At 43.4% G+C, this 24,465-nt stretch overlaps 1 protein-coding gene across 1 annotated transcript in view; it reads left to right on the top strand.

Annotated features, from left to right (window-relative positions):
* The first annotated feature begins 6,999 nt into the window (after nucleotides 1–6,999).
* LOC111953096 (ras-specific guanine nucleotide-releasing factor 1-like) overlaps nucleotides 7,000–24,465 on the top strand; it is a 40,356-nt gene continuing 22,890 nt past the window's right edge. Inside the window, exons 1-10 of the mRNA XM_023972194.2 lie at nucleotides 7,000–7,621; nucleotides 12,709–12,815; nucleotides 19,125–19,272; nucleotides 20,364–20,459; nucleotides 20,565–20,818; nucleotides 21,230–21,309; nucleotides 21,460–21,653; nucleotides 22,094–22,203; nucleotides 22,371–22,489; nucleotides 22,998–23,158. Of these exons, the coding sequence (XP_023827962.1) occupies nucleotides 7,346–7,621; nucleotides 12,709–12,815; nucleotides 19,125–19,272; nucleotides 20,364–20,459; nucleotides 20,565–20,818; nucleotides 21,230–21,309; nucleotides 21,460–21,653; nucleotides 22,094–22,203; nucleotides 22,371–22,489; nucleotides 22,998–23,158 (1,545 nt within the window). The 5' untranslated portion in view covers nucleotides 7,000–7,345. The remainder of the gene's footprint in view (nucleotides 7,622–12,708; nucleotides 12,816–19,124; nucleotides 19,273–20,363; nucleotides 20,460–20,564; nucleotides 20,819–21,229; nucleotides 21,310–21,459; nucleotides 21,654–22,093; nucleotides 22,204–22,370; nucleotides 22,490–22,997; nucleotides 23,159–24,465) is intronic.

The following is a 24,465-nucleotide window of genomic DNA, read 5'->3' as shown; positions in this document are numbered from 1 at the left end:
AGAGTGTGCAAAGCTGTCATCAAGGCAAAGGGTGTCTACTTTGAAGAATATAAAAAATAAAATGTATTTTGATTTGTTTRACACTTTTTTGGTTACTACATGATTCCATATGTGTTATTTCATAGTTTTGATATATTCACTATTATTCTACAATGTACAACATTTTTTAAATAAAGGAAAACCCTTGAATGAGTAGGTGTGTCCAAACTTTTTACTGGTACTGTATATACTGTAGAATTATACATTTATATAACTATGGTGTGCAACATGCAGACTGATTTCTCCCATCTGCAGCCTAGTAAACGTGCAAAAGCAGAAGCAAAGAGAAGCAGAGAGAAGCAGAGAGAGTGAGAATACAGTGAAATCAAATAGAAAATGGAAAAAATACAGTACATGGCTAAACTGCTACTGGAGGCTAGATTCTTTCATGCATCAGGAATTGTTCTGCATTTAGTCCCTGAATTATTCTGCACAGTCTCATTGTTTGACCATTGCAGACAATGTTAAATATCTACAATAAGAATAAAACATTTATACAGTATTCAGATTAGGATTGTATGCATGGTTGCAATCTGTATTTTATCACTGAGTAAGATACATTTATGCTAAGTTACTGTACATAATAACTGTGGTGTTTCCTTGTGCACTACAGCCAAATGAATGTGTTCTGTTTTTATTTGGCGAACATGCAATAGGAGAAATGTTCAGGATATCAAACCCTTAAAATGGAACTGTTTAGACAAAATAAGACATTAGCCAAGAGAGGCAATGATAGTCATTCCAAAAAATAAGCATGTTTCCTGAGAAGCTTGCAGCACACACTGTACTGCATGTCTGGGATGTTGCTTTTAAGGTTTTTTTCCCACTGTGTGACATGCCATCCCTAATAAACTCTGTTTAAGCTGTGTGATGACAGAAATGAGACAAATAGAGAATCGAAGGACCTTGACAGCTTAGGAGTTGTTAATCCTGCATTTCTAGTAAAACTACTCTTGTCTACTTGAGGTATACGTTTAAAATAGAGACTGAAAAATTCTTGTAAGCATATTCACAGATATATTTTTTTATGATTCCATGATACAAAATGTCTGAACAATTATTGAACAGAAATACATACTATTATAACTTCATGATACATCAAAAAGTTACAATACAGTAAGTATTTATTCATTGTAATAATTACTGAGAATTTTTCACTGAGGATTTTTGCAGTACTGAACAGTTAAGTGGACTGTGTGGCATGTGTGAAATTCAATTACAGACCCGCTGTGGAGGCCCTCTGTGCAACACTGGCTGATTGGAGGAAGCACCAGCCAGGTGGCGACCCTGCAGGCAGTATCTAACACACAGCACAATGCCCTGGGCCACGGCCAAGAGCTGGGGCTCTGCCACCTCCCAGCCCACCAACACCACCACTCACCACTCCACACAACACAAGTAAATTGACATGGTCACTAGTCGCAGACATGCAGTCTCTACAGATGGCTCTAGCTGCCTTTCTGCACTCAGGTCACTAGGAAGGTAAAGTACATTGTTGGGCACTTTCCTCTATACCTCATGTACTGCTCCTGAAATAGCACGTTCTGATTTTTTCATCTTCACACACTCACAGAGTAGAATCACTGTATATGGGAGGTTTTTGAGGGGAAAACATGTGTAGAACTGTGTTTGTGGTTAGAAAAACACACAAGTACCGAACATTACGATGACATACACTGAGTGAACAAAACTTTTTGAACCTGCTCTTTACATGACCAGTGAATTTACTGACCAGGTGAATCCAAAGCTAAGATCCCTTATTGATGTCACTTCTTAAATCCACTTCAATCAGTGTAGGAGAGGAGACAATGAGAGGAGACAGGWTTAAGAAGGATTTTTAATCCTTGAGACAATTGTGTATGYGTGCCATTCAGAGGGTGAATGGGCAAGGCAGAAGATTTAGGTGCCTTTGAACAGGGTATGGTAGTAGTTGCCAAGCGCACTGGTTTGTGTCAAGAACTTCAACGCTGCTGGGTTTTTCAAGATCAACAGCTTCCTGTGTGTATCAAGAATGGTCCAACACCCAAAGGACTACCAGCCAACTTGACACAACTGTGGGAAGCACTGGAGTCAACATGGGCCCGGCTCCTTGTGGGTGTTCCTAATGTTTGGTATACTCAGTGTATATTTTGGGGGTTTTCTCTGTGGACTATTTTCCTTTGGATTATTATACTAAACTCTGCCACTGAACTTGTAAGTCTGTTCTTAGGAAGGTGTTCTTAATGTTTTGTACCCTCAGTGTATATTGTACCCTTAACATTATGCATTCCTTTGGAGTTTGAACTGGTAAAGTGAAGTGTTTGTTTATGATACTGAATTCATGGTTATATATTATGTATTAGGTGAATTGAACCACCTGGTGACTCTGTCTGTCTCTGCCACTGTGAGATATAGGGACAGTAAGTGCCAGTGGCTGGGCTGATGTGGGATTGAAGTGGAACTAAGTCAGAGGTCTTTCTGGTTGGAGAAGGCTCACCCAGGCAGACATGACACCTCCATGTTGTTCAAAAACGTACTTTCTACATGTGACCAAGACTCAGTGCCTTCAAGAAATACTGTACCACAGTAGATGTACAGTAACTAGTGGTAACAGTAAAACTAGTGGTAACAGAAATGTATTATGAAATCAAGACTGTTTTTTCTTACTGTGCCATTGTCAATGGCACAGTAACAGGCAAAAGTAAAGACAAAATCAGACGAGCATTCCTGGGTCCCCACATTCCCCCACCCATCACCATCACCTCTGACTGGCAGACCAACTAATGGGTCCTGACAGAAGAGAATCAGCTTCAGTTGAGAGGGAGCAGCTGTTGGAGAAACACCTGCCTGCCACTCTGTTTGGCCATCAGCAAGAACGACCAGGCTTCATTCATACAAGATTCTAAATACCATCTCTTACTTTCCTTTACCACCACCCAACCATTCCTCCTTTCTTAGCCTGCAGAACAGCACCCAATACCAAAGCTACATGTTAACACCTATAGCATGATCCAAGTTTTTATTTTAAGCTGTGAGGGTTGTTTGGTTAGAGCTTATTGGTCAGTCATCACCTGTCAAATCCAATCTCCAATGACAACTGTGTGGATCATTACTTTACATTGGTCAAACTGTACTAGCTAGCCTCCAGAAAATCATGGGCTAATGTGCTGGCATCGTTGGACTACCAGTGTGAGCTCTCAGACAAAAGGCAGAATTCAGACAGATTAGGATGCCACATTATCACTGCAATGCAGCTTCCAACATATCCCTTCGTGCTCTGCATTTTAACTCAATGAGACCCATCATGACACTGGTGCAATATGGACTTCTAACCCCTTCTAAACATAATGTGCTTGAGCTAAAGACTTCTGCATCCGTTGGTACATACCAACCATTAGTCTGTGTGATTAACTGAAGCTAGAGCGGTGTTTGTGAGGCAAGGGCAGATGCCGAAAAAACATCTGTAGAGTCCGAATGGTTTGAGATGCAAACTATTACAAGCTATCTATGACTGATAGGGTCAACCAAGCTCTATACCTTCCATTCTCTCTTCCAGATTCTTCAGAGGAAAATCATGTTTCAGTGATGTTAATTTGAATGTTTTGCTTACTCAGTTTCAAAGAGACAGCTTGGGACTGCCCCCACCCCAGCCACCCTGAGTATGCATAAGATCAAGAAGACAATGAGCAATGAGGAGGGGCATGATCAAACCAAGCAGGCTGTTTCTAAAAAAGGAAGGAGTAATTAGTGAATTTGGTTGGAGAGGAGTATGGCGAATTAGAAACCTGCTGGATCATGTAATTAGGAGTAGGCATGTCTGGACCACAGCACTGAGAGGAGGGTACTGTAGGGATCTCAGTGTTGGAAATATCAGAATCACAGTGGTCATGCCTTCATCATGACTACTTTAATGCTTGTGGAAATCATTAGAAAATATATTTCACAAAAATATTAGGATTGTGTATGACCATGACTATAATATTGTTACCTTTAAATCAATATGTGCACTTATGCATGTGTTGAGGGTTCCACGCTCAAAGATCAAGGATTCACTGTGCTGTGTTTGTTTGGCGGAGTCAGAGTCTACCCACTGAGCACAACAACCCAGTTGTTCGATGGTTTCACCTGGCCCTGAGCTTGGCTCCAGGAGAGCAAACCAACAATACACCCAGTGTTATCAGCCTCTCACATGTGCGTTTAAGCAAATGTATTCAAAATAGGCCGTAAAGATTAGTTGCTGATTGGTGCCTTAAGCCAACGTTGGCTCAGTTTACGGCAAAAGTAGACATCTGCTCTTATTTCTTCAAATCTATATACATTGTACGGTTTATATAACCATTAKATGAATTTGACTTTGGATTAATATCAATCCCCATGAATAGCTAGCTAATTGACAGAATAGACGAAAAAAAGGTCTGATTAAATAGCTGCCTTAGAAAGAAGAGGGATTTATGATAGAATGAATCTGAGAGAGAGCAGATAACAACAGGGATGAAATCATAAATAAATGTCCTGTGAGAGAGAAGTAGCCAGAGGACTGACAGCACCAGATTAAAGGCTAGGCCTTTTAAACAAATTGGGTGGTCAGAGAGGCATATTGCCTGTGTCCTAGAAGATGTTTTATAGCTCAGATATATAACCACTGTGACACAGAACACTTACAGCACAAGCCACAGGACATTATGCCATGAGCTCCAACAAGCTCAGATAATGGGTTCCTCATATGATATTAATGAAAACTATGTTATACCATTATGTATTGTTGTAAACAGAGTAGTGTACACATTTATTGTCAGGTCAATCTATTAATCAGATGCTGGACTGTTTTTTTTGTGCCTCCCTTTTTATGGGAGGCTGCATTTTATGAAAACAGGCTGAATTAGATCCAGTGTGCAATGACCTTTAAAACTCAAATCCAACACCTACATGTTCTGGAATAGAGAGGGAGGGTGAAATGATCTCCTGTTCACTGGTTTGAAACATTTGAGAGACCTCCCGAAATACTTCAACAACCCTGCTAACTCATTCTATTACAGTATTTCACTGGTGTTGATTTCCAACACCTTACATTAACTGTTAAAGTCTGACATTTGAGTCACTTTATTTGAGTAATGCCAATGGATGTCTCACGAATCACCTTCAAAAATCCTAGTGGCTTTTAATCAACTCTATGAAGGTTAAGTCCCCCAGTAAGGGATTTGAATAGCTAAAGGTATCCATTAATTGAACAGAGTCATCCTGATGTTGCTCTTTGTATCATCTTGTGCTGGCTTTGAATGATAGCATTATTCAGCAACATATTGTATTTTATGAGGAGCTGTCGATTTTATTGTGTCTGAAAATGTTGTCATCAAGCCTCTTATGGAATGGCTGTAGATAATCTGCTGCCCTGGGACTAATCAGAGCAACTAATGAGAGAAATATAATACAAGAGAAGAGAGCTACCAAAGGTCAATAAAGACAAATTGCTGTGAATCAATTACTGTATGGGTTAAGGAGATCTTATCGTATGTCCTCATGTATGTGACATGGATGTAAACAGCCTGTATGATTGCAATAAGAAAGTGGTGGTTATTGGATGGCAGAGAGAGAGAATGAGAGAGAGAGAGAGAGAGAGAGAGAGAGAGAAAGAGAAAGAGAGAGATAGAGAGAGAGAGAGGAGAGAGAGAGAGAGAGGAGAGAGAGGTGAAAGAGGATGAAGCAGGAATCTGTATGGCACAGCAAGGGCAGAGCAGACAGCCCTCAGATGTGCTGAAATGAGTTGTCCCTGCCACTCTGGTATGTGTGGACCTGGCTGGCTGRCTGAGGAGAGCCATGTTAGGGAATGATGGATGAGTGACCATTAGCATAAGCTTAATATAATAGAGAATCTGAGGGAGGCCACGGTCTTAGCGGATAAGACAGGTCTCAGCTATGGCCTCCAGCTCTTTGCATCATGTGTGAAGTGAAGAGAATGGATTTCATTTTTTTCTGCTAGAATAAGCACTTTGATCTTCAACAAACAAAATGTCAAAGTATTGCCTATGCTAACATCCTGTAAAGTAGGCTAAAGCCAGTTCCATTTACATTCAATATTATAAATATACCATTTTTAAATATACATTTGTTGAAATAATTGAGGAAACACAGTTGGATGTTATTTGAAAAATACTGCTGCTTACTGTCCTGTGATGATGGTCACTCTGAAAACATCTCACTCTTCATCCCAGATCGAGGAGCAATATGGGACAGCGTTCTCCAACCATCTGCTTTCTGTCACTGGACCATAATTTACTGCAGCCAAATCTTTGTTAGGTAGGCTGAGAGTGCAATAGTACTGACAGCAACAAAACACCATGTTTTATTGCAAGGAAACAGAATACACTGACAATTGCTCAGGTGGGTCAACTTGAATAGGTTGCCAAACATGGGCTAAAGCAATTCAAGATGTATGTCCAATCGACATAATCATTAACCAAATGTATTACATGAATGTATTGGCAAGGCAAACTCTTTATTGATGTGTCAGTGAATAATACCGAGCTTTACAGTTGAGTGTTCAAGACTGCCAACTGTTTTGAGATTATTTAATTTAAACATTTGAAAAGGCCTATGGTATTCTGTGAATCACATGGATTTAGGACCCTTATATAGCCACTTGTCCAATGTACTGTAGTCTGTAATGAGCTTTCACTATATTACTGCCCCCTTTTCAAATGTATGCTTTTTATTCTCTGAGTGACAAGGAGTTACCATTCCACCTCATGGAATAACAAAAATAAGTAGCAATTCGCCAATAACACAACTTCCATGTTTGTTTAATGAGAGTAGTCAAGTGTCATGTTTAATTCGAAACACCTGAGAAATAAGCATGAAAAAAAACAGCTCATGCAATGTCTTCACTTTTACTTGTTTTTAATTCGTTGTCCAAGGTTCTGAAATGTGCTTTCCCAAGGACCCGTCACGTGACTTCCCTGCCTGCCTAGCTCAGCACCGAGCTCACTGGTTTCTGGAGATTTCACGTGAGAATACGACAAACCACGTCGCGCACACTGTAATTCTCTTCCTTTGCCAGTCTCGGTTTAAATTGACAGTCGGTCTGTTTAATCTTTCTTTTTGTGGAGGAATGTGATAATCGAAGCCCTAACAAGCTCGTCAACGAATTTAGGATGATACACCCGTGTTCTTCGTTTTGTTTCTCTCTTTTTTCCTTCATGCCAACACGGTAAATGCAGGGGGTAGAGCGGACTGCTTGTCCGCAATCAGAAAGTCCACGTCTGTCTGGGGACCGAGTTTAAGAAGATGTAAGGATCAAGTAGCTTTTTTCAACCAAAGTCTCTTTATCAAAATGCAGAAGGGAATACGATTTAATGATGGTCATGTCACCTACCTGGGTCTTTTGGCAAAGAAGGATGGTACGAGGCGAGGTTGCTTGAGCAAAAAGAGCTCAGACAACACTAAATGGCACACAAAGTGGTTCGCTTTATTACAAAATATGCTGTTTTATTTTGAGAGCGAGTCCAGCTCTCGACCCGCGGGATTATACCTGTTGGAGGGATGTGTGTGTGACAGAGCGCCGTCACCGAAACCCTCACAATCATCCAAGGAGTGTTTAGAAAAGCAGGTAGGAATAACACACWTTCAAGTTCATAACATTGTTTCATTTGTCTTTTGGGGGGGAAACGACTGTAACTAATTTACAGGTTGATTGAATAAACATGAGTGATGCACCAGTTACCGATGTACAGATATCCTCATGGTGAGGTTGAAAACAGGTGATCATGTGAATCAGACGGTTCAGTGTTATCAGTGCATGTAACGGATCTTTTTTTTGGAAGAGTAGTCTAGCCTACTTGAAGTATTGCCATGATTTATGTTTCTTTCCTATTCCTCTTTATCCACAGCAATTATTCCATTCCAATCCAGCGGAATTATAACCTACAGTAGGCCTATATCAGATTAAATTCAGAGCCGTTTGCTCAGTGTGCGTGTGTTATGTAATCTGTGCATCGGATTAATGATTCCATTATCAACACCAAATTGAATACCGAGCTACCTCGCGATTTTGCTGCATTGTGCCTTCATCGGGTTTGCTTATTTTAGACAACAATATAATAGCAACTAATTGGAAATTATGGATTTATAGAAATGTATAAATCCCTTAATCTATATAGCCTACATAGTCTAAAGGCCTATGTGTTTTTAAATGTGGTTGATCTGGACATATTATTGTGCAACCAACGTAATGTTATCTCACTGATATACAGTCAAGTTTGGTGATACTGTTTTTTTTTCAGCAAAATTGCGCTAAAGAAAAAAGGTATTGCATCCCAGCGTCGCCATCTTGTGGGACATGGWCGTAATACCACTGTTTGACGTATTGATTTAACTCTCCCAGACTCGCACTGATATTAATAGCATCCTACCTTGGCAACTGCGTCTGCAGCAAATAGTGTTTAATAACAAGACCGTAGGCCTATTTCAAGCGAGCACTGGGGTCATCATCACTAGTGTTTTTCTGTTTTGGTACATTGCATTTTGCTCTCAAAGAAATGGGCTGAGTTATTCCTTCACATTTGGGATCAGTGAATGGTAGGATGAGGCTGTTCAGATCTGGAAGAAAAAAATAAAACGTAATCATTTGTCTTGATTGGCTACTCACTGTAAGCCTATTATGAATATACAGTAGGCCAGGGTCTGTAATATTTCCAGTACTTTCAACTAATGAAATATACCCATTGATGTGGAAGAATATGATTTATAATGCTGGAGTAAATCTGTAGAAGTAGACACCATAAGATACTACGTTCTTACTTCAAATAAGATGGTTAACTGATACCCTTCATCTTCTTATATGGCTCAACTTGTTTCACATTCCTGACAGAAAAACAGTAATGAAAAATAGAATACAAAATGGTGCTGTAATCCTGGTGTTCTCTATTACTGATATAGGATAGTTAGAAGTATTGTGCACATGAAGGAAGATGTAATGATTCTGGAATGTTTTGTGTGTAGGGTCATTGGATTGAGGCTCTATCTATGAGTGGTTCTGTTTGTGTCTGTTTTGTTCAGTCTGCAGTCCCTATCCATGACTCTATAGGGCTGCAGTCCAAAGAGAGTCCAGGCCTTTCCTGTGAACAGCTGTCCCTGTGCTGACAAAGCAGTATGTGGCATAGTGGCTAATATTTTGCTCTCCCAGTCCCCTCATAAGAGAATGAAAACTCCTCATATCACGAACGTGCAAATTGTTACAGAGGAATTTGTCAGGAATTTCCTTGTTTTGATCCTTCCTGTTCATCATGATTATCGGATGGCTATCTAAAACAGATTAGGCATCTGTATATTAAATAATTACATATAATTTATAATGCATTGCTCATCTTTTACCAAATGAACACTGACTGACCAATGAACACTCACTCACCTGTACTATATGTGAGAGTATGGTGGTGTTTCTGTTTTCTAATAAATAACTGCTATAAGTAGTAATGTATGTTGGCTTGGAAATGGTAGTAGGATGCAACGGGGTGTGACAAATACAATCTGAACTATGTAACACAGATTAAGTTGTGAATAGAGCTTGTTGACTCTGGCAGCTTTGAAGCGAGACAGGTGGGAATGGATCATTCCTTCAAATACATACTCCACAGACACTATCAAAACAACATCAAAATCTCTTAATTAGATCACTCTTTTGTTGCTGAGAATTATTTTCCCGCACAGCAGGAAATACAAACTTGTAGTGTATTCAATGTTTAAAAAGGCTTCTTTTGTCATTTCCACTTTAAAATGTCAGAATTGATTTGCCCTAACGGAAAATGTATCAACCCCTACAAAAAATGTCAATTAATTATAATCCACATAATAATTCACATTTCCTGTTGCTGCATGATTATTTTCCTGCTGTAGCAAACTGGCTCAAATTAAGATATGGCATCTGTAGAAGAATGGGTTGTATTTTTATGTCTTATGAGTRTGTATAACCAGAGACCATTCAACTTGTTTGCACAACAGCAAGTGTATCCTGAATGATAGGATATAGGATGGCACAGAGACAATCAACAGCCTAAATCTGTGACAACCCTAGGATTTAGAGAAGTAGATTTTTAATGATAATCTTCAATAGTCATGGTATGCTGGTTTGTAATGAACATTATCTATACTATTCATACAAACTGCCCTCACACATTGGCAGATTTACATGAAATTTCACTGAAGTGAACTGCAATGATGCAGGTCGTTGTGAAGTTTGACGGCTTTAGTGGCCACCATAATGATGAGAGCACAGAAAGACAGGGGTGCCAGTGCTTTCTAAAGAGAGCATTAATGCCCCAGGACGTCTTGCCTTTCTCATATTTGCATCAAAATCAGGTGTTTAATTGACCTTTTAACTGTCACTACAGTTCTGGATTGAGGATTTATTCCCACATGTATGTATCCCCAAAAGCCATTATCTAAMGAATGCTAATGTATTTGAGCCCAAGGTTCCTATGGCAACCTTATTTGCATCTAAAATAATGATGTGTGGAAGGGCTCGGGGACTGCAGAGAGTATCTGTGTGTCGTCGCGACTCCCTTCCCCTATTAATACAACCAACCGCTATCTGTGCTAAATTTGTTCCTTGCAGTACCTCGTAGGGGTCAGGGCCCAGTTATAGAAAACCACAGTCACTCCTCTTTGGAGAACAGCAGCATTTTCTAGCATTCCGCAGCCAGTGATGGCTGATGTATTTCTGTTCTGTTCTTTCTCACCCCACTTTGAGGTAGCTGAATGAGTGGATGACACTCAAAGCCAGACAGAATATTGGGACTTTTTATTGCTATGAGCAAAAAGCTGTAGTAGATTGCCTCTACAGAGTATATTTTACCACAGTTCTCCAACATTGTGCATAATTATATGGCAGGATAATATGTGACTTGCTAATGCTATGCTAATTCACAGGAAGCATAGATGGGAGGAAAATTATTGACGCTGCATGCCTGGTTGCTCTTGTGGACAGGTGGGATATTGTTTTATTACAAAGGCCTCTGCTCTGGCTTTTTTGTTATTCTGTTAGGGGAATGGGTTGCAGGTACAGGCATGTAGCAGATGTTGGTTTAAGCTGTATCACAACATTGACTCACTTACTGGTGACTTAAACCTGTTTATTCCTTCCTTGGGGAGCATAAGTCATCCACAATTTTCAACCAGCAGGCACAACATTCCATTATCACAACATTGATTTTCCAGCTGCACGAGAAAAATGTTATTCATTACTTACATCTCCAAAACAAACAATTGTTCAGTTCAGATCATCAGGTTTGCAGCATTGATTGTATATGTTAAGAAACCATTGAAAGTGTGTGAGTGGTATGACTCAGCCGTAAACATAAAGCGTGAAGCAGGCTATGTGTTAAACAAGCCACTCTCCCTGCTCTTAAAGAGAGGATGAAGGAAAACTACAACAACAACAAGCATGCATCCCTGACACAAATAGATTCTCTTTGAAGGGAGGATGAATACCTAATGAATGTGAAGATGGAAAGCATTCACCCATGAATAGTGATGAGGTGCAGGTTGATGGGCGCCTGTTGGACATCTGCAGGCCAAAGATAAGGCTTGGCTTTCACTCAACATGGTTGCTGCCAAAGTACTCACAAGGAGTCACGTTTTTAACCTTGAGCGTGATTCCAATGTGTGAGATGTGATAATGTAGGCGTTCTTTTCCCAAGCAGCACTGATCTTTTTCCATCTTGCTATGTCGTTGTGTGTTTTGGTGTGGTCAGAACATATTGTTTTACAAGAAAATTGTAAGTGCAATGATATTCTTATTTGAATAAGGATTATTCATCATATGTTAAGGGAGTGTTAAATGTACAACAACCATGTAGAAATTGACTATATGCACAACACAGTAGTCTGGCATGGTCTGAAATGAACTTTTGTTCCATCAGCTAATGTGGACGGTCTATGATCGTGACTGTGATGGATGGTGGATGGTCTATGATCTGTGACGTCTATGAGGTGACTGTGATGGATGGTGGATGGTCTATGATCGTGACTGTGATGGTTTGTACACAGACCTAGTGGTGCTGGGGAATTCAGCGCAGAGAAGACCTGCTTAGTTAAAATGGAGTGAGACAAGAAGCGCTAAGAGCCTATCCATTCTCACAGAGTGGAGTTGCTAGGTAACAGGTAGCACACAGTTATGTAATTGGCAATGCCTCCAGCTTACATGTCTTATGGCTTTTCCTCCTGGGAACCAGAGCCATCCCAGGCAGCAAGGCAGTCAGGGGGAGGCTTCCCACTAAAAGCCCCATCGATTGAGCTGGTGGGTGAGGATGTGGGTTTCCCTTTCCCACCCCCTCTAATGTCAACAGTGAGAAAGGATAGATACAAGCTTAGATTGTGAGAGGGTTCATGGTTCCAATAATGTGTGTCTGCAGCACACAGATTTTTAAGGGCCAATAATACTCTTCATATTTTTCTTGTAAAATATACATGTAGTGTAATTGTTTTTGTGGTATAGCGCCTATACTGTGCATTGTCTGACCTTTTCATTGCATTTTGTGGTTATAACATGTTATCTCATCTAGATTCCTATGGAGTAATACAAATACTTTTTCTCATACAATGTATTAAAAAATAAAGAATACAAAGGCATCCTTACCCATGCAATCTAGTAATCTGTTTACGAGCTAATTAAACCTGTGCTTTTTTTGTGTGTTTCAGTACTATTTCACCGTAAATTTCACCCATGAAAACCAGAAAGCCCTGGAGTTGCGTACAGAGGATGTAAAGGACTGCGATGAATGGGTGGCTGCAATAACACATGCCAGGTACCAGGCCTCTACTACTTCTGCTCTACCCAGTCAACAACTGCGTCAACACACACATGGGCTATTATTGATGCTTGCTGTATGGCTGGGTTTAGTCTCTTACTGTAGATATGACATGATGTACGGTTTGAAACTTGACTCTGTTGAGGTGTGATAGAAGTGTCATGCAGCATTAAGGCAAGCTTTGTGRCATACAGTTCTGGGGACAAATCCTAAAGAAAATCTGATAGGGGCATTGATAAGGTCTGTGCAAAGGCCCCTTGTTTGGCTTTTTTGTCCCCTGAGGTTATAGTATGTATGTAGCTCATGTTAAAACATATTGCTCACATTTTGTTATTAAACTCTTGGTAGTGAATTGGTATTGAATGATTTCAGTTGAATGAAACAGGCTGACTGGTGATGTAGTTTACTGTATAATAATCATTGTGAAATAAGCAGTGGCGTTGTAATGATTGGTGGTCTATTGTGACTGTGGATTTGAGAGTTAGAATACTAGAGTAAACAAGGTGCAATTTCGAAATGTGGTTGTACATCACCAGTTTTTCGCTTGTTATGTCATGTTTCCATTAACTTGCCCAGGGATTTTTTTGTTTTGTTTTAGCTTTCTGTTCTCGTAGAAAATAGATTTGAAAATTGCCTGCTACAGTGCGTTTCCATTTAACAATCTTGCGTCGATAAAAACATCTGGACGTGATGGCATACAACAACAAAAAATCTACTTGTTCCCAAAACTTACAGTGTCTAATAGAAATTAATTGGTTCAAGTGTTTCCATTACCCATTTAGGCAAATTGCACATTAATAAATTGCAGACAGCCTGCATGCCCTCCCACCTATCTCTTTCATGTTTCAGGTAGCCCGCAAAAGTCAGCATGGATAGAATGCAAGAATATTTGCCATATTCTAATTATTGTCATGTGCCAATGTATCGCCACGGTCCGTGCCATGGTGAATCTTGCACTCCTGTAGATCTGAAATAATTGGATGGTGAAACTTGCATCCAGCCAACCAGAAAAGCAAGGCAAAGCAATTCAGCTATTCTTAAAAGTAAAAAAACATAATTTTTATAGTTGACATTTTTATTTAGCAGGCAGTAGGCATTTGTGTGCGGTGAAGCTTCATACTGTAGGTACGTGTTGACATCACATGCCCCACGTACCTTTGTCAGGTATCCGTAAGTGGCTGCAAGGAAGTCAGGCGCAGGAGAGCAGGTATTTGGTAGCACACGGAGCCTTTTATTCAGGCAAACCAAAAGCACACGGCACAATGAACACGAAATACAAAACGGGTATACATAACCCAGCGCAACCAGACTAACGTGCGCATACATCAAAACAGATAAACAATACCACACAAAGACATGGGGGAAACAGAGGGTTAAATACACAACACATAATGAGGGACAATGAGAACCAGGTGTGTGGAAAAACGAGACAAAACAAATGGAAAATGAAAAATGGAACGACGATGGCTAGAAGGCCGGTGATGTCGACCGCCGAACACCGCCCGAACAAGTAGAGGCATTGACTTCGGCCGACGTCGTGACAGTACCGCGCRTCGACACCGGCCTCGGGGACGACCCGGAGGACGAGGCGCAGGGCGATCCGGATGGAGAAGGTGGAACTCTTGCAGCAGAGAAGGATCTATCACGTCTTCCACCGGAACCCAGCATCTCTCCTCCGGACCATACCCCTCCCAGTCCACGAGGTACTGAAGGCCCCTCGCCCGACGTCTCTAATCCAGTATGGAACGAACGGAGCACGCCGGGCCCCCTCGATGACCAGAGAGGGCAGAGGAACCTCCCGCACCTCAGCCTCCTGGAGCGGACCAGCCACCACCGGCCTGAGGAGAGACACATGGAACGAGGGGTTAATGCGGTAATTTGGGGGAATCTGTAACCTATAACATACCTCGTTCACTCTCCTCAGGACTTTAAATGTCCCCAAAAACCGCGGACCCAGCTTCCGGCAGGGCAGGCGGAGGGGCAGGTTTCGGGTCGAGAGCCAGACCGGTCCCCCAGTGCGAACACAAGGGCCTCACTGCGGTGACGATCTGCACCAACTTTCTGGCGCAGCACGGCACACTGAAGATGAAGATGGGCGGCGTCCCATGTCTCCTCCTTGCGCCGGAACCATTCGTCCACCGCAGGAGCTTCAGTCTGACTGATGCCAAGGAGCCAAGGAGCTAGAACCGGCTGATACCCCAATACACACTGGAAGGGGGTGAGGTTAGTGGATGAGTGGCGTAGCGAGTTCTGGGCCATCTCAGCCCAGGGCACGAACGCTGCCCACTCCCCCGGCCGGTCCTGGCAATAAGACCTCAGAAACCTACCCACATCCTGGTTTACTCTCTCCACCTACCCATTACTCTCGGGGTGAAAACCTGAGGTAAGGCTGACCAAGACCCCCAGACGCTCCATGATCGCCTTCCAGACCCTTGAGGTGAACTGGGGACCTCGATCAGACACTATATCTTCAGGCACCCCGTAGTGCCGGAAGACGTGTGTAAACATGGCCTCCGCAGTCTGTAGGGCCGTAGGGAGACCGGGCAGAGGRAGGAGACGGCAGGACTTAGAAAAACGATCCACAACGACCAGGATCGTGGTGTTACCCTGTGAAGGAGGAAGATCATTTAGGAAATCCACCGACAGGTGTGACCATGGCCGTTGTGGAACGGGTAAGGGTTGTAACTTACCCCTTGGCAGGTGTCTAGGAGCCTTACACTGGGCGCACACCGAGCAGGAGGAAACATAAACCCTCCCGTCCTTAGCCAAGGTGGGCCACCAGTACTTCCCACTCAGGCAGCGCACCATCCGACCGATGCCTGGATGACCAGATGAGGGTGACGTGTGRACCCAATAGATCAGTCAGTCACAGACAGCAGACGGAACGTACAGACGCCCAGCGGGACACTGGAGGGGAGCGGCCTCTGTACGCAACGCCCGCTCGATGTCCGCGTCGAGCTCCCACACCACCAGCGCCACCAGGCCGGGAGTATGGGAGTGGGATCCATGGGCCGCTCCTCTGTGTCATACAGCCGGGACAGTGCGTCTGCCTTCACGTTCTGGGAACCTGGTCTGTGAGAAAGGGTGAAAACAAAACGAGTGAAAAACATGGCCCACCTTGCCTGGCGAGGGTTCAGTCTCCTCGCCTCCCGGATGTACTCCAGATTACGGTGGTCAGTCCAGATGAGAAAAGGGTGTGTCTCCACGCAAGCCAATGTCTCCACGCCTTCAAAGCCTTGACGACAGCCAACAACTCCCGGTCCCCCACGTCATAGTTTCGTTATGGGAGCAGCTACTTGGCCAAAACCCCGGATAAMTCTCYGGTAGTAATTGGCAAACCCTAAAAATCGCTGCACCTCCTTTACCGTGGTGGGAGTCGGCCAATTACGCACGGCTTCAATGCGGTCACTCTCCATCTCCACCCCTGATGTGGAAATGCGATACCCTAGGAAAAGACGGTCTGCTGAAAGAACAGGCATTTCTCAGCCTTGACGTACAGGTCATGCTCCAACAGTCGTCCAAGTACMCTGCGCACCAGGGACACATGCTCGGCGCGTGTAGCGGAGTATATCAGAATGTCATCGATATACACCACTACACCCTGCCTGTGCAGGTCCCTGAAAATCTAATCTACAAAGGATTGGAAGACTGATGGAGCATTCACCAACCCGTACGGCATGACGAGGTACTCATAATGCCATGTGGTGGTACTAAACGCTGTCTTCCACTCGTCTCCCTCCCGGATAYGCACCAGGTTGTACGTACTCCTGAGATCCAGTTTCGTGAAGATGCGCGTCCCATGCATTGACTCAATCGCCGTGGCGATAAGAGGTAGCGGGTAACTGTACCTCACTGTGATCTGATTGAGACATCTATAGTCAATGCACGCGCGTAAACCTCCATCCTTCTTCTTCACAAAAAAGAAACTCGAGGAGGCGGGTGAAGTGGAGGACTGAATGTATCCCTGACGCGKGGATTCGGAGACATATGTTTCCATAGCCTCCGTCTCCGCCTGTGAGAGGGGATACACGTGACTCCTGGGAAGTGCAGCGCTTACCAGGAGATCTATCGCACAATCGCCCCGTCGATGAGGTGGTAATTGAGTCGCCTTCTTTTTCAGGAGGCGAGAGCCAAATCGGCATATTCAGGGGGAATGCGCACGGTGGAAACCTGGTCTGGACTCTCCACCGTAGTAGCAACAACAGAAACCCCTAAACACTTACCTGAGCACTCTCGCGACCACCCTGTGAGAGCCCTTTGTGGCCAAGAAACAGTGGGGTTGTGACAGACTAACCAGGGTAGGCCCAGCACCATGGGAAACACAGGAGAATCAATAATGAAGAGATGAATTCTCTCCGTATGACCCCCCTGCGTCACCATGCCCAAAGGAGCGGTGACCTCCCTAGTCAACCCTGACCCTAATGGTCGACTATCTACGGCGTGAATGGGGAAAGGTACATCCACGGGAACGATGGGGATCCCTAAACTATGTGCAAATGATCTGTCAATAAAATTCCCAGCCGCGCCTGAATCGACGAGCGCCTTATGCTGGGAATGCGGGGAAAACTCAGGAAAAGTGACAAAAACATGTGTGCAACAGAGGGCTCTGGGTGAGAATGGTGCCTTCTCACCTGGGGTGACGCCAAAGTGTCCTGCCTGCTGCCTCGAACCCTAGAGAAACCAACACGGCACCRACCAGCAGTGTGACCTCTGCGGCCACAAATGGTACACATGAGAGCCCCTCCTCCGGTCTCCCTGTGCTCAGTACCTCCTAACTCCATAGGCACCGRAGCGGTGATGCTGGGAAAAGGAATCGACAGAGCCCTCTCTGGATGTCCGCAGGTGACCAGCAGGTCATCCAGCCGAATGGACATGTCCACCAGCTGGTCGAAGCTAAGCGTGGTATCCCTGCAGGCCAACTCCCGACGGACATCCTCGCGCAGGCTGTAACGGTAGTGGTCGATGAGAGCCCTGTCGTTCCATCCCGCTCCAGCGGCCAATGTCCAAAATTCCAGTGAGAACTCCTGGGTGCTCCTCATCTCCTGCCTTAGGTGGAACAAACGTTCACCCGCCGCTCTACCTTCGGGAGGGTGGTCGAAGACTGCCCAGAAGCGGCAGGTGAAGTCCGTGAAGTCATCCATCTCCCTCTCCCCATACGGYGTTGGCCCACTCCAGAGCTTTCCCTGAGAGGCCCGAGGCGAGGACGGCCACCCTCTCCCTTCCCGGGGGAGCTGGATAGACGGTGCTCAGGTAGAGGTCCAGCTGTAGCAGGAAGCCCTGGCACCGTGCCGCCGTTCCATCATACTCTCCGGGAAAGGCGAGTACCGGAACCGGGTACAGGAGGGACGGTTAGTGAGGACTCCTGTTGTACTGGATGAGGTACCGCCGAACACGGCCCGAACAAGGAGAGGCATCGACTTCGGCCGAAGTCATGACAACCTTAAAACATTTTCGGCAAACATAATTTATTCGAAAAACAGTTTCCATCATCATTTGTCACAGTAAATACAGTTAGACAAAAGAAAAATCCAACCCTGTCTAACAGATAAAAATGGATTCTCTATCTACCATTTCCATTATACATGTCGCAATGATATTTTTTGCGACATTGCTTTTGTTGAATAAACCTGGGTCAACTGAAACCTGCCTACTGACAGTCACTCGATTAGCCCATGTCAGCTAACATTATTTATATAAAAAATGTGTCTATCGGCCAGCTATCTAAACCAGTAGTAATCATGGTTGCATTATCGACCCGGCCCCCATTGATTTTGTTAGTCACTCTCACTCAGATATAATATTAAAAACTGCAAACATTTCTCTCCACCCATGCCAAAATGTGTATAATTGCAGAAAATTTGCTATAAAACTGAGGGAAAAACATTCTGCCCAATGGCAAAATGAGTAGAATTGCAGCTAAATGGGGGGGATACGCAGACCCGCAAGCCACTATGGCCCATTTTTTGTGGCCCCTACCCCCATAAAAGTTGCCCATTCCTGTTCTAAACCAAATGGGCCTGCTGTATTTTGGTTGCTTATCTGCCGAGACAATCTACTGTAGTTACACTTCACTGAACACAAAGGATATTAATATTTTATAGCACTCCATTATGTGAATGTGCATAGACCTACACACCTGAGAGTGCTGTATGGGTACAGGTGTGTCTGTGGGGCGGGGGTGGATTGGTGGATGTATACAGTCTGCATGTGGGGGAGCATATAGAGTCTTGAGTGTGTCTGGAGCTTTGGAATTATGTCTGTGGTGAGTTGCTGCAGTGTGTGTGAGTGTGTGTTTCCTGTCCACAGTTACAGGAACCTGGCCACAGAGCATGAGACGCTCATGCAGAAGTATCTCCATCTACTCCAGATCGTGGAGACAGAGAAAACGGTTGCTAAGCAACTTCGACAACAGATAGAGGACGGGGAAATAGAGATTGAACGGCTAAAATCAGAGGTAATATTCATAATGATTATTTCTGCCTCGGTGGGGGATTGTTATGTTTTTGCCATACTGAACAGGAAATGGATTGGAGCTTGTGTGGGATCTAGGGCAACTACAGTACAGTTAAATGTCTCTCAGGAGCACCGCTCAAGATTTCTAGGATTTTGTCATCTGAGTGAACTGAAATGGATAGGGCTGTGCTAGTTGTTTTTTATGTCTTCTTTATTTGATCATTAGAGAGAGAGAGAGAGAGAGAGAGAGAGAGAGAGAGAAGAGAGAGAGAGAGAGAGAGAGAGAGAGAGAGAGAGAGAGAGGAGAGGAGAGGAGAGAGAGAGAGAGGAGAGAGAGAGAGAGAGAGAGAGAGAGAAGAGAGAGAGAGAGAGAGAAGAGAGAGAGAGAGAGAGAGAGATTGGGAGAGGAGAAATGGAAGCGCCACTCTGTCACAAAGAGATGTGTGCAGACCCACCGGGCTCCACTTTGCATCTCCATCTCATAAATAATCCCTCCAATAAAACTATGCTCCCTGCTGTATTCTTAGATCAAATAGTCATTTTACTTTAATTGTGCAAATGTGGGGCTTGAAATGAAATGGTGTGTTGAATATGCATGAACAGGGCTTTATTATACACGGTGCACCCCCCCCCCCCCCATCCCACCCCCACACCCCCTCTCACAAACATAATAATAAACTATATCAGTCTATACAAAGTAAATGGGGACACTTACCTTCAGACAGTTCTGAGTAGCTCTCAGCTCTTTTGTGCAACACATTTATGGCTTTTCAATGCATTTATCATCTTCAAATAATATTTTTGCAGGAATCTCCTTGCGAATGATTTGCCGAAGATTGTATCTTGTATGCACAGTACATCTGCATTTCTAACCAATGGAAATGAGTGCTGATGTAGAGATATCAGCCAGGTGAATAGAGTTAGTATATCTACCACCACTACCACATGTCAGAGCTGGCAGCTCTGACAGCCTCTAATCTCATTTGACACAGTCACTTTGTTAATACGCTGGCAAGTGAGGAGGAAACTTGGAGAGCAGGTTGTGAGGGATGATGACTGGTCTATCCTGTCTGTGGATGTTCTCTTTGGCAGCTTTCTGGGCTGCACAAAGACAACGGGAAGATCCAGTCAAGTCCAACAGCCGAACCCAGCGAAGATGATGACTCTGAACTCAAGAAAATCAAAAAAGTACATATTTTACACAAAATATTTTTGATTCTATTTTCTGTATATTTGCTAATGTTGGGGGAAAATAATCACCTTCCATTCCCCACAATTCCCGTGGTCCACTAGGTGCAGAGTTTCCTGCGAGGCTGGATGTGCAGGAGGAAGTGGAAAACCATCATCCAGGACTACATCCGGTCACCCCATGCAGAGAGCATGAGGAAGAGGAACCAGGTGGTGTTCAGCATGCTGGACTCTGAGGCTGAGTATGTCCAGCAGCTCCACATCCTGGTCAACAACTTCCTTCGACCCCTCCGTATGGCCGCCAGCTCCAAGAAACCACCCATCACCCACGACGACGTCAGCAGCATCTTCCTCAACAGGTGTGCAGCTGTAGATGATCACACCAAGCTAACCACTCACACTGCTGTCTCTCACCTCTCTCAGGGAGACAGTGATATGACTGTCTCAATGCTGTCGGACTTTATGTTCATGCTTTACAACTATGGTCGATAATGAGAACATAAAGACAGTAAGATGTGATGGCAATATACTATGTCAAAGCCTCATTCTAAGATGTTTATTTATTTTATTTATTTAACCTTAAGAACAGATTATTATTTGCAATGATGACCTGTCAAGAGACAAGTGCAGCGATATAACATTTAAACACACTTGCAAATACAGGCATATTCGCTGTTTGCATGTTTGAATCCTTTTTACATAACTATGGCTAGTGTATATTTTTCTCAGAATGGATACTTAGAGTCTTGTTGATTTACCCTTTTCTTTAGTGAGACCATCATGTTTCTGCATCAAATATTCTACCAAGGGTTGAAAGCAAGAATAGCAAGCTGGCCAACATTAGTTTTGGGTAAGTAGACTAAACTCCTTTTTTGGGGATCACCCAAATGGATGGATGAATATGATAATACTATGGTAATAATATGCCCCAATTGTCCTCAATATCATCTATCAATCTCTCATTCAGTGTCTCAATCTCTCATTGGTCCTCTTTCCACAGCGGACCTGTTTGATATTCTACTGCCCATGCTAAACATCTACCAGGAGTTTGTGAGGAACCACCAGTACAGTCTGCAGATTCTGGCCCACTGTAAGCAGAACCGAGACTTTGACAAGCTGCTGAAGCAGTATGAGGCCAAGCCCGACTGTGAGGAGAGGACTCTGGAGACCTTCCTCACCTACCCCATGTTCCAGGTAGGCATACAGTACTGTACACTCTACTGTCCTCTCATTGACTGTCCAAACCCTGTCTCTCACCTGAAACAGTTCTCTCTGTTCAGACAAAGTCTCCACCACTGATCACTGACAACACAGCAGCCATTTGTCTCACATGCMTTTGCTCAGAATATCCCTGTTATGTTTTTCATAACCACATAAACCGGTTGTTTGTGATGCTCAGGTTTTCATAATGGCTCTTTTCTGGCAAGGCATGCAGTTTCAGTGCAGTCTGCTCCACTGGGGTCTACTTTGGGCTCTGCTGTGTTGGTAATACATTTCTGCTGATGACTGTGGATGTGCATAGAGCTCCCCACTGATCTGCTGCTACGAGTTTGTGTATGTGTGTGTGTTTGCACGCAATCTTGTATGCAAGTGTGTGTGACTCACCTGCCCCTATTCATTCCCTGTCATTCCAGATTCCCCGCTACATTCTTACACTCCATGAGCTCCTGGCCCACACACCACATGAGCATGTGGAGAGGACGAGTCTGGACTATGCCAAGTCAAAGCTGGAGGAGCTGTCCAGGTATACCTGCCTTACCACCTTATTGCACCAAGCAGCACACAGGACACCCCAGTTAATCAGCGCTTTCCTAAGTTGTTCAACAGAAACGCAGTAGGATAATTGCTTACTGTACAGAATGTATACACACTGACAAAGTGAATACAATGACATTCCAAATCTGCACCTAGAATCATGCATGATGAGGTGAGCGAGACAGAGAACATCAGGAAGAACCTGGCCATTGAGCGCATGATCGTAGAAGGCTGCGAGATCCTCCTTGACACCAGCCAGACATTCGTCAGACAAGGTAAGCCCCCAGAGAAGATCCACAAAGGAACCCCAGATCCCACATAAGGACACTATCATAGAGATGGATTTTCTGCCTCTCAACTGTTTGACTGCCAGCCCCTTTGTGTTCTCACAACTTCAAACATCCATAGCCCTACCTGAGCCTCCATAAGGGAAAGACTTAACCAGAGGGTTGGGCCATATAATCCTGTCTGTCTCTGAAGAACAGCATGTACTGAAAGTGGGCCAAATCTTTCATTTCCAAGGGTAATTAGACTGTTAGGAGGCAATACGACGATGAGTCAGGGTTTGTAAATGTCATACATCCCCAACAGTCTTTGATGGACGTTTAAAGAAGAAGAGGCAAAACATATAGAGAAATGGTTTAACCCTATAGTATGTATATATCCCCCCAGTCAGTGAACAGGTGAGGGGAGGCCTCTCCCAGTCTTGCAGTACAGTTGATCTGTGGGCCTCTCGTCACTGACAGGGCCCCCTGCTGTCTCTCTCCCCCTCCTGCCATACAGGCTCTCTCATCCAGGTGCCAATGAGTGAGAAGGGCAAGATCACCCGTGGGCGACTGGGCTCTCTGTCTCTGAAAAAGGAGGGGGAGAGGCAGTGCTTCCTCTTCTCTAAGCATGTCATTATCTGCACCAGGGGCTCTGGAGGAAAACTGCACCTCACCAAGGTGGGTGTGCCCTGGGCTGCTGAGCCTGCTATACAATCTCTCAAGATGCATCATTGACCAAACTCCTAGAGCTTAATGTAAAATCAAATAACATTCAGGGGATACAATACACAGATGAGGCTTTAGTTAATACACAGCAAATTGGCCGTACCTTTTTAGTGTAACATTTTTTGTTTATTCAGGTGTTAAATTAACACTCATGATGTGTAAAGTGTAAAAGAACCCCAGTGTTAGTGTTATTAACCACTGTTAAATAAAAAACATTATTTTTCCCAGAATTCTCTAGTGCTGGTTGGTTTTTAGAATTGTTTGTTTCAATATCTATGTTTTTGCATGTACATTGATTGATTAATTAATCTTATGCTACTCATACATAAATAACATACACTACCATTCAAAAGTTTGGGGTCACTTAGAAATGTCCTTGTTTTTGAAAGAAAAGCTAATTTTTTGTCCATTAAGATAACATCAAATTGATCAGAAATACAGTGTAGACATTGTTAATGTTGTAAATKACTATTGTAGCTTTTTATGGAATATCTACATAGGCGTACAGAGGCCCATTATCAGCAACCATCACTCCTGTTTTCCAATGGCATGTTGTGTTAGCTAATCCAAGTTGATCATTTTATCATCAGTCCAAGTTCATCAAAATGATGAACTTGGACTGGCAGCTACATTAAACTTCTCTTGGGCACGTGAGACGGTAGCGTCCCACCTCTTCAACAGCCAGTGAAACTGCTGGGCGCCAAATTCAAATACAGAAATAAAATCATTATAAAAATTCAGAAAACRAAACATATTTTACATAGGTTTAAAGATTAACTTCTTGTGAATCCAACCACGGTGTCAGATTTAAAAAATGCTTTACGACGAAAGCATACATTACGATTATGAGAAACATAGCCCACAAGACAAATCATTACAAACAGTAGCCAGCCAGATAGAACAGTTACACAATTTAGAAATAGAGATAAAATTAATCCCTTACCTTAGATGATATTCATATGGTTGCACTCAGCAGACATTCATTTACTCAATAAATGTTCCTCTTGTTCGATAAAGTCTCTTTATACCCAAAAACCTCAGTTTTGTTCGCGCGTTTTCTTCAGTAATCCACAGGCTCAAACGCAGTCAAAATAGGAAGACAAAAAAAATCCTAATTGTAAACGTAAAGTTCATAGAAACATGTCAAACAATGTTTATATTCAAACCTCAGGTTGTTTTTAGCCTAAATAATGGATACTATTTCAACCGGACAATAACATTGTCAATATAAAATGTAAACAAGAAGCGCACTCTCTCGG

Source organism: Salvelinus sp. IW2-2015, linkage group LG26 (assembly GCF_002910315.2).
Source record: "Salvelinus sp. IW2-2015 linkage group LG26, ASM291031v2, whole genome shotgun sequence".
In the NCBI taxonomy this organism is placed as follows: Eukaryota; Metazoa; Chordata; class Actinopteri; order Salmoniformes; family Salmonidae; genus Salvelinus; species Salvelinus sp. IW2-2015.
This window is presented reverse-complemented; position numbering and strand designations above follow the sequence as displayed.